Here is a 10,431-nt window from a genome sequence, read left to right as displayed (position 1 = left end):
TGAGAGTTGAGGAGAAGCAGGCTGCCGTCTCTAATTGGCGGCAGGGTCAAGTTGCAGGAATATGTCAATTACTTCAATTGATCAGGAGATTGTTTCCTTGATAGCCAATTTGATCGGGACGCTGATCGTGTTGCATTAGGCTGAGTGCGAGAGTGGTGTGTGTGTGTGTGTGTGTGTGTGTGTGTGTGTGTGTGTGTGTGTGTGTGTGTGTGTGTGTGTGTGTGTGTGTGTGTGTGTGTGTGTGTGTGTGTGTGTGTGTGTGTGTGTGTGTGTGTGTGTGTGTGTGTGTGTGTGTGTGTTGGCGGGTGGGGGGGTGGACTTGTCCAAATTGGCTTGGAACGCGGCACTGCTGAAGCGTGATTTCCGCTGCGCTGTAATTGGTTGTAAGGCTCAGGCTAGGCACAGGAGGGTGTGTGTGTGGGTGCGCGTGTGTGTGCGCGTCTGCTGAGCTGAGGGGCAGGTGAAGATGGCGGGTGGGGGAACAAGGGCAGTTCAGTGGAGGTAATTAGTGAAGGAAGCGTTTAGGGGCTTAATTGAGATTGGCCAGGGAAATTGCTAAGGATTGACTGACTGGCCGGCCTGCCGCCCGGTTGGTCGGTCGCTCGCTCGGCCTGCGCCAGGGGTTCCCCCGGCTCTTTACCGATAATTAGAATTCCCCCGAATCACAGCCGAGCCGCTCGGGATCTGTGCTGATTGGAAGACACACGAGACCCCAAATACGGGAGGAGGGGGGGGGTGTAGGCACCGCATGTGTTGTCGGTGTGTGTGCGTGTGTGTGTGTCAATGCGTGTGTGTCGGTGTATTTATTCTCATTCCATCACTCTGAGGGTGCACATCCAAATCAGCCAGCAAACTCTGCCTGACACACATTTATTGGCATGACTGTTCATGTACAAAGCTGCCAAAACAGAAGGGTTATATTCCACAAAAACAAACTAAGTAAAAAACATCAACATTCTCTCTCTCTTTCTTTCTTTCTTTCTTTCTTTCTTTCTTTCTTTCTTTCTTTCTCTCTCTGTCTCTCTCTTTCTTTCTCTTTCTCTCTCTCTCTCTCTCTCTTTCTCTCTCTCTCTCTCTCTCTCTCTCTCTCTCTCTCTCTCTCTCTCTCTCTCTCTCTCTCTCTCTCTCTCTCTCTCTCTCTCTCTCTCTCTCTCTCCCTCTCCCTCTCCCTCCCTCCCTCCCTCCCTCCCATCTCATGAAGGTGAGGTGAGGTACTGTCCCACTAATGCCCAAAGTCATGTTTCTCTGCCCCTCCCCCAGCCTTTGTCTCTACCAGACCTTTCTTTATCCCTCTACACACACACATACACACACACACCCCACACACACACACCCCACACACATCTCTCGTTTCCTGTTCTGCACTCCTAATGCTCTCATTTTTTTCTCCCACTCTCTCCTTCCTTCTGTCTGTCTCCCTTCATCCCTCTCTTCTCTCTTTCTCTCCATCCCTCCCTTCTCTCCCTCTTCTCTCTCTCTCTCTCCCCCTCTCCCCCTCTCTCTCCCTCCATCCTTTCTTTCACTCTTCTCTCTCCTTCTCTCCCTCCATCCTTTCCTCCTTCTCTTCTGTTCATCCCTCTCTCTCTCACTCTTTAGGCATTTGGCTTCATGTCACGAGTAGCCCTACAAGCAGAGAGGATGAACCATCACCCTGAGTGGTTCAATGTTTATAACAAGGTGTGTGTATACTTTTGTGTGTCATATATGTGTGTGTGTGTGTGTGTGTCATGAGATTGTGTGTGTGTGTCTTGTGAGATTGTGTGTGAGTATGGTATGGTATGGTATGGCACGGCACAAGAGTAAAGGTACATTTGTGTGTGTATGAAGGATATGTTTTGTATGTGAGTGTGAGGAGCGATGTTTGTGTGTGTGTGTGTTCCTGAGGGTGTGTGAGTGTGTTAAACTATGTCTGTTTGCATTGGACTATGTGGTTGGGGCTGTGGGTGTACGCAGAAGTGTGTAAGTGCGTACACTAGTTTGCAACTGTGCATGCATATATAAATGTTGCATAAATAGAAATTGTGTGTACTGTGTACTGTCTTTGACACAGATTTGTGTGAGGCAATATATGTCTGTGAAAGTGTGGTGTTGTCATGATGTCTATACAGGTGTGTGTGTGTGTCTGTGTCTGTGTCTGTGTCTGTGTCTGTGTGTGTGTGTGTGTGTGCAAGAGTGAGATTTGGGGGGGCGGTTGGTAAGGAACATTGCAGGCTTTACTGGGTCTTTTGTGGATTAGAGTCCTACTGCAAACACTGCTGGGAAAGATGAGAGGGAGAGAAAAGGAGTGTGTGTGTGTGTGTGTCTGTGTGTGTGCGCGTGTGCGCGTGTGTGTGTGTGTCTGTGTCTGTGTGTGTGTGTGTGTGTGTGTGCGCGCGTGTGTGTGTGTGTGTGTGTGTGTGTGTGTGTGTGTGTGTTGGTATGGACTAGCTGGGAAAGAGAAGAGGGAGAGAGGATTGAGAAAGTAATCCAGACATTTTCAAGAGAAAATCTTCTGTAGAGCACTACCCCTCTTCATCTCTTTCTCTTTCTATCTATCTCTCTCTCTCTCTCTCTCTCTCTCTCTCTCTTCATCTCTCCCTCTCTTTATCGCTCTCTCTCACCCACTCCCTGTCACTATTTATCACGTTCTGTTTCTTTGTTTAGTCTTTTTTCTTGTTTAATTTGCTACTACTTCTTACATTATTCATTCTTTATTTCTTTCTTTCTGTGTTGGTGAAAGTGCCACTAGCTATAACATAATAAAGTGGGTGAGTGTAAATCTATTTAGTCTCTCTATGTGTGTGTGTGTGTGTGTGTGTGTGTGTGTGTGTGTGTGTGTGTGTGTGTGTGTGTGTGTGTGTGTGTGTGTGTGTGTGTGTGTGTGTGTGTGTGTGTGTGTGTGTGTGTGTGTGTGTGTGTGTGTGTGTGTGTGTGTGTGTAAGGAAAGGAATTTACCCTGTAATCCACTCTTTATGAAAACCACCGCAGGACGGGGCAGGTTCTATGATCTCAAGCCTCTCTCACACACACACACACACACACACACACACACAGAAGTCAGCTTGTGAGTGGACTGTGAGGTCTGTAGTGGGTGTAGGAAGGGAAATTCAGCTTTTATTGACGGGATTTTCTGCTTTTCCCCGCAGGTCCAGATCACATTAACTACACACGCATGTGGAGGCCTCTCCAAGAGGGACATCAAACTCGCCAAGTTCATCGATAAAGTAGCCCTAACCATGTAGAGTGTGTGCGTGTGCATGTGTGTGTGTGCGTGTGCGTGCGCGAGTGCGTTTCTAAATTGTGATCCATGTAGAGAGGCATGGTGATTTGGACATTCCTGAATGCTGCTTTCCTTTGACTGGCGCTGTCAGCTGTTTCTGGTGTACTTAATTAAAAATGGGAGATCATGCTAGCCTACTGTGTTTTGATTCAGTTTGGGTGAAATATTAATGTCGTCATTTCAATATTCATAGCTTGTTAGAAGGCTACAACAATCACTTTGTGATGTTTGGCGAGGACTGAGAATGCTATTGGGTAAGTGGCGAGGACTGAGAATGCTATTGGGTAAGTGGCGTCTGCCCTGGAGTTCCACCTGGGTCACAACTCTGTGATTGGTCCAGTTCTACAGCGGTATGTTCGATGACCACTGAAGGCAGAGTTGAAGGAGTAACTCAAAGATTGAGAGTAGTCCCAGAGTGGTACACAGAAATGTGCCATATTTTCATGAAACGGTATTTTACAGTCAGACATAGACATAAGGGTTAAGAGCCACTTGCCTGCCTGACTAAGGGCCCTGTGAAGTATATCTGTGGCTCTTCCTATTGGGACTCTTCCTGCAGAGTATGTGCTGTTAGCTCAGAGGTTTTTTATTATTACCATCACTGTTACTATATATTTCCAAACAGGTTATGGGAGGTGTCATTGTGAGATCCATCCATCCATCCATCAACTCATTTAAATGTCACTCAGCAACTATGACATCAGAAAAATGTGCAGTTGTCTCTTGATTTTTTCCAGAGCTGGGAATATATATCTTTTTTTTTTTTTTTTTTTACAAGAGAGTTTTACCAAAATGGGCGGTCGTTTCACTAAACCGTGTTACGTTGCTGGTGTGATGGCAAACTCATAGTTTGATAAGTCCATAATGTTCGCCATCTCATGAACACGCTCTTCGGAAACTGACTGCAAATTGAATTACAAACTCGCCAATTCCTTTGAGGAAGGCTAGCCTATCTTAAGCTTCTCAAGGTCACCAAACTTGTGATCCAAACCTCATTCCAGCATTATCCAGATCTCGGACATGGCGATCTATACCATGCAGTTTGTCATGAAGAGCCATGGGATTATTGAAGGAGTGTATATACCATCTTTGATATCTCGTTTTTTTTATATATCGTATATATATATCTTCGTGATTTTGATATATCGTTTTTGTTATACCTCCGATGCGTTCTCCTCATGTCATCCGTACGCTTGGACACGTAGGATGGGGTCGTGAGCTCCCTGGCCAGTGGCCACCGTGAGCGTCCTCCACGCGCGTCACGCTCGCCGCTTGCTGAAAACCGTGTCTCTCATCAGTGGTCTGCAGGTGAGATTTTAAAGCTGTTAGTCACTGTGTGAGTTCGCCACTACCATCTCCCTGTGTTAAAAGTAGGCCTATTCAAAGATGTGTGATTAAGTTGTCAGTGTTAATAATTCCTGTTGATGGTTGCCATTAGTGGTTGTGAGGTTAATTGAGTGAGGATGTTCTAGTAACTGCTAACTCACTGGGGTGTGTGTGTGTGTGTGTGTGTGTGTGTGTGTGTGTGTGTGTGTGTGTGTGTGTGTGTGTGTGTGTGTGTGTGTGTGTGTGTGTGTGTGTGTGTGTGTGTGTGTGTGTGTGTGTGTGTGTGTGTGTGTGTGTGTGTGTGTGTGTGTGTGTGTGTGTGTGTGTGTGTGTGTGTGTGTGTGTGCGGACGGACAGACAGGCCCTGATAGCTGCAGTCAGTCTTGGGGCAATCGTGGCCCATTGTTTAGGGGTTCGGGCTTGGTACCGAAGGGTTGCCGGTTCGATCCCCGACCAGTAGGCACGGCTGAAGTGCCCTTGAGCAAGGCACCTAACCCCTCACTGCTCCCCGAGCGCCGCTGTTGTTGCAGGCAGCTCACTGCTCCGGGTTAGTGTGTGCTTCACCTCACTGTCTGTTCACCGGATGGGATACATGCAAAGAGTCCAAATTCCTTGTATACACAAGTATACTTGGCCTAGCTGGGCATCGTGGAGACTCATGTAGGCCTCCTCAGGTCAGCTCACTGCCCTCCTAACGCTCCAGCAGTCCTACCTCTACCACACACTCACTCTCCTCCTGCCAGTGTCCTCTACCACACACTCACTCTCCTCCTGCCAGTGTCCTCTACCACACACTCACTCTCCTCCTGCCAGTGTCCTCTACCACACACTCACTCTCCTCCTGCCAGTGTCCTCTACCACACACTCACTCTCCTCTTGCCAGTGTCCTCTACCACACACTCACTCTCTTCCTGCCAGTGTCCTCTACCACACACTCACTCTCTTCCTGCCAGTGTCCTCTAACACACACTCACTCTACCACACACTCACTCTCCTCCTGCCAGTGTCCTCTAACACACACTCACTCTCCTCCTGCCAGTGTCCTCTACCACACACTCACTCTCCTCTTGCCAGTGTCCTCTACCACACACTCACTCTCTTCCTGCCAGTGTCCTCTAACACACACTCACTCTACCACACACTCACTCTCCTCCTGCCAGTGTCCTCTACCACACACTCACTCTCCTTGTGCTAGTGTCCTCCACACACTCACTCTTCTCTTTTTGGTGGTAGTCCCTCTCTCCCTCCCTCGGCAGCTCTTGCACTCTCTCTCTCTTGCTCTCTGTAAATACTCAGTTCCTCCTCTGTTCAATTGACTCCCTTCAGCAAAGCTTCCAATTCCTCCCTCTTGTGCTCCCTCATTCTTCTCTCTCACTCACTCTGTCTCTCTTTCCACTGTCTCTCTTTCCACTCTTCCTCCTGTATCTCGCCATCTCTCTGTCACTCTGGTCTCTCTCACTCCTCTACTTTTCATCACCTTTTCTCTGTAGGTGTTGTGTGGCGCTCAGAACAGCTTGACAGACCTATGACCAGGTTTAACCTGTGTGTGTGTGTGTGTGTGTGTGTGTGTGTGTGTGTGTGTGTGTGTGTGTGTGTGTGTGCCTGTATTTATATATTGTGTGTGTATATATGTTTTATAATGCCAGATATGACAGAGTTGACTGTGCACTCTGGGCTTTTAATGGTGGAGTAAACGGCAAAGAGCCAGAAAAGAGCAGCAAGCTTTCACACCATGGAGTGGTACAGAGTGTGTGTGTGTGTGTGTGTGTTCGGTGTGTTTGACTGTGCGTGTGTGTAACTGGGTTTGTGTGACTGTGTGTGTGGTTGTGTGTGTGTGTTTGTGCGTGTGTAACTGTGTTTGTGTTACTGTGTGTGTGTCTGTGTGTGGTTGGGGGAGGGGGGTATGCATCTCTTGGATGGAAAAATAATAAGTCTTTGAAACATAAATGTCAGACCAGCTGGCCTCTCTGTAGCTAAGGAGAGTGTGAGTGTGGGGGGAGAAGGTGTTTGGTTAGATATAAGTGTGTGTGTTGGAGAGAGAGAGAGAGAGAAATGAAATAATGATACATGTTATTAGAATATCATGTCTTCAATATTAATAATTTATGCATTTGTATGTAAGGGCTGTTTTTATTTATTGGTCATTCATAAGTGTGTGTGTGTGTGTGTGATGGGGATTTTTTTTTTAGATATTTGATCTCTGGCATAGAGATAACAAGGTCACAGAGAGCAGAGTTAATACTATACACACAGAGACAGATCTCTCTGTCTCTCTCTCTCTCTCTCTCTCTCTCTCAAAGTTGTTCACACACACACACCACTCCTCCTAGTTTTACGGACTATGATGAAGAGTGCACTTAGTAAGAGTGTGGGTGAACAGCTCTGTCAGGTGTGTGTGAGTGTGTGAGCGAGTGAGTGTGTGTAAGTGTGTGAGCGAGTGAGTGTGTGTAAGTGTGAGCGTGCATATGCCTATGTGTGTGTGAGTGTGTGTGTGTATATTTTTGTCCATATGCTTGTGTGTGTGTGTGTGTGTGTGTGAGTGACTGATTGCTGTGTTCTCCCTGTAGTGTGAGACTGAGCCTTTTAAGAGTCTGGAGTGAGGGGGAGACGTCTCTGGGCCAGAACACACAGGGGAGTCCTCCAGATGTGTGTGTGTGTGTGTGTGTGTGTGTGTGTGTGTGTGTGTGTGTGTGTCTCTGGGCCAGAACACACAGGGGAGTCTTCCAGATGTGTGTGTGTGTGTGTGTGTGTGTGTCTCTGGGCCAGAACACACAGGGGAGTCCTCCAGATGTGTGTGTGTGTGTGTGTATGTGTGTGTGTATGTGTGTCTCTGGGCCAGAACACACAGGGGAGTCCTGCAGAGACACACGCATGAGCTCAGACAACTGCTGTCGACTCAGGTGAACCGCACACACAAAACACAACACACTCCACACACCCACAAAAACAACACACACACACACACACATCCAACACGTCCCTGCATTAATGATTGTCCTGGCCTGACTAAAGCTGGAGCTGCGGGGTCTTTTGAGGCGTCTCATCAGGTCAGCGCCAGTCAATGATTACTGCTGGCCACACACACACACACACACACACACACACACACACACACACTGGAGGCCCTGCATTTACTGCTATATTGTCCAGTGATTTCCAAACTGCCATACACATATGTTGCCTTGTCTAAGAAATATCTGTGAGTGGTGTGTGTGTGCACTGAAAAGTGTAAGGGTAAGTGACTGGAGTGCGTGTGCGTGCGTGCGTGCACATGTGTGCGCGTGTGGGAGAGTGTGTGTGTGTGTGCAGACTGAGAAGTGTGCCTCTGACAGCCCTGTCTTAGTGATGTTCCAGAGGGGTTGGCGTGCTCTGTGTGAGATGTCAGACGGACAGAGAGAAACCACAGACGCTGCAGCCGGGGTGATGAAGCACAGCTGACACCCAGGGCTCCAGTGCTAAAGTCACTCCCAAATCAACTCCTGGGGACAGAGGGGTATGTTCCAGGGCTCCAGTGCTAAAGTCACTCCCAAATCAACTCCTGGGGACAGAGGGGTATGTTTTAAGCACTTCTGTAACATTGTTGAGTGAATTTTAAAGGCAAATATCAGCATGCCTCGTATGTCCCATTCGTATGTCTCTTCACGCCGTGAGTTTCCCTCAGATAAGAAGCGGGGAGAGTGATAGGTCACTGCTGACGCCTCGGCCTCGGGCTGCACCCCTCCACTCCCCAGCTCTGTGTCTGTGTCATTCTTATCTCTCCATCTGAATGGTTATATGGTGCTATTGCACTCCAGCCGCCCTCACGGTTTAGTGTGTGTGTGTGTGTGTGTGTGTGTGTGTGTGTGTGTGTGTGTGTGTGTGTGTGTGTGTGTGTGTGTGTGTGTGTGTGTGTGTGTGTGCCTGCGCGCGTGCCTGCGCGCGTGTGTGTGTGTGAGAGAGTCTGAGTTGCGCAGCAGGGAATCCCAACTATGCTATGGGTTTATGATTCTCTGATGTTTATGAAACAGAGCAATTGTCTGAATGTTAAACACACTGTTGGTTCTGGTGGAGTAAATGACACATCTGATGGAGGTGCTAGAGAGAGGAATGGACATCGGTTTGATGGACACAGGGGGAAATCAGATTAGTTCCTGAAATCAGACCTTTAGAACTGTTACTTTCACACTGTTACTTTCAAGTGATCAGATCACATTTGCATATCCAGACACCACCAACCAACCTGTGCTTCAGTTGCTATGGTAGCAATGGAGGCCTCAGTAGAATCACAGTGTGTCTCTGTATCAGTCCCAAATCAATCAATCAATCAATCAATCAATAAGGGGGTACATTTCTTGGTCCTCTGCTATGCTTTGCTGATAGGAACATAAATATATTTGCATTTTTAAACCACCTCCAAATGCAGTGTGATTTGAGTCTGATTTGCAATAATTAGATTTCAGGTGATCTGTTGCTATCCAGACCTTCAGAAATTAATCTGAATGCAATCTAGACTGGTGTGGGTGTGAATTGCTGCTGTCTGTGGGACACTGAGGATCTGTGTGAACCAGTGAAAATTGACTACACTGGAGATGTTAGTTATGGGATAGTCGAGGTATTGGTGTTCCCTTCGCACGCCAGCAGTTGGCGCTGTTGCTACCACCTGATAGCAATGAGAGAGGGTTAATTAAGTAACCTAATAATGCTACTTACAGGACAATTATACATTTCCTGCTACTGTTTCCACAGTTGGAGAAGTCGATGTCCAGCACGTTGGGATATAGTCCACTTTACTAATATTTAAGTAAAGGGATTTTTTCTTCTTTCTTTCACTTGGAATGATACCAACAGAAATGTGAAAATGAAACCACTGCTAAATTACCAGTCAAGATGAGCTTGATTATTGCAAGCTGACAACCAAATAAATCCGATACTTTGTGTAGTGAGAAGTACGTCACTCTGTCTGGTGTTAAATACTGCAGCACAACATGGCACTTGCGTGGTCTAAAAGCAGATGACTTGACAGCCACACATTTCAAACCCCTCTGCGGGAAATCATGAGTGCCCCTACATAGGTGATGACTGGACCAACGCATGGCGGAAGACTCGGAAGGAATTGGATGAGGAATATAATTTGCGTTGATTTAGCCTTTACTATAAGGAAGAACGATACTCAGATCTGCCGGGCCGCTGATAGTAGAGCATGGGATAGGCCTATAAGTGCTTCCTAATGGCGAGGAGAAATGTCGGGTTTAACACTGTCATCTGATAGAGTACCGCGAGGTGAGGCTATGTACGGGTATTTTGAGGGCATCCCTGCACCGCGTTATATGATCAGCAATAGTTATATGTGTTGGAGTTTGGTATTCTTAAGGATGTATCAAACTGTCGACCGCTGGTTTTCATTTCCATGTGTTCGGTCAGTGGATGGAACCAAGTAAACATAGGCTATGCAGAAGCCTCCAGGTTGGCAGTAACACGTAGTGTTCCTTGCAGAGCTATAACTTCCAGAGAAACTCGGTTTTAATTTTTTTAAGGCCACATCAAGACAAGGAAAAAAATGTAGATATAACCCAGTTAATCAATGCTTTTTTTTGTTTATACACTTTAATATTCGGTAATTACGTTATGTTGAAATGCACTATACTTGGAAACTCTTCTAAAGCGTTGTCTGTTTTTGAAATAGGTCACTGACGTCTTTGATTTCCCCCCCTTTTGCATCCTCTGCTTTAATCGACGTCTGAAATGTTAGGCGTTTGTTGGCGTATTGTTGGATAAGATGAGGATCCCCCACTTCACTGGCCACACTAAGTAGGCCTAGTTTACTTATACGCTTGAATCGGAGGCAGTAAGCTATAGAGGAAATGTTG

General features: G+C 47.0%; 1 protein-coding gene across 4 annotated transcripts in view; it reads left to right on the top strand.

The window, feature by feature from the left end:
- Positions 1 to 3,391, top strand: part of LOC143099443 (pterin-4-alpha-carbinolamine dehydratase 2-like) — a 15,307-nt gene extending 11,916 nt beyond the window's left edge. For all 4 annotated transcript variants that reach the window (XM_076262432.1, XM_076262430.1, XM_076262431.1 and 1 more), the window contains 2 exons: positions 1,597 to 1,677; positions 3,126 to 3,391. In XM_076262432.1, coding sequence (XP_076118547.1) covers positions 1,597 to 1,677; positions 3,126 to 3,221 — 177 coding nt within the window. In that variant the 3' untranslated portion in view covers positions 3,222 to 3,391. The remainder of the gene's footprint in view (positions 1 to 1,596; positions 1,678 to 3,125) is intronic.
- The last annotated feature ends 7,040 nt before the right edge of the window (positions 3,392 to 10,431 follow it).

The sequence above is a fragment of the Alosa pseudoharengus genome, unplaced genomic scaffold (assembly GCF_046254945.1).
Source record: "Alosa pseudoharengus isolate Yale_2024_CS ecotype anadromous, Long Island Sound unplaced genomic scaffold, YU_APseudo_1.1 YU_APseudo_1.1_scf_28, whole genome shotgun sequence".
Taxonomy (NCBI): Eukaryota; Metazoa; Chordata; class Actinopteri; order Clupeiformes; family Clupeidae; genus Alosa; species Alosa pseudoharengus.
This window is presented reverse-complemented; position numbering and strand designations above follow the sequence as displayed.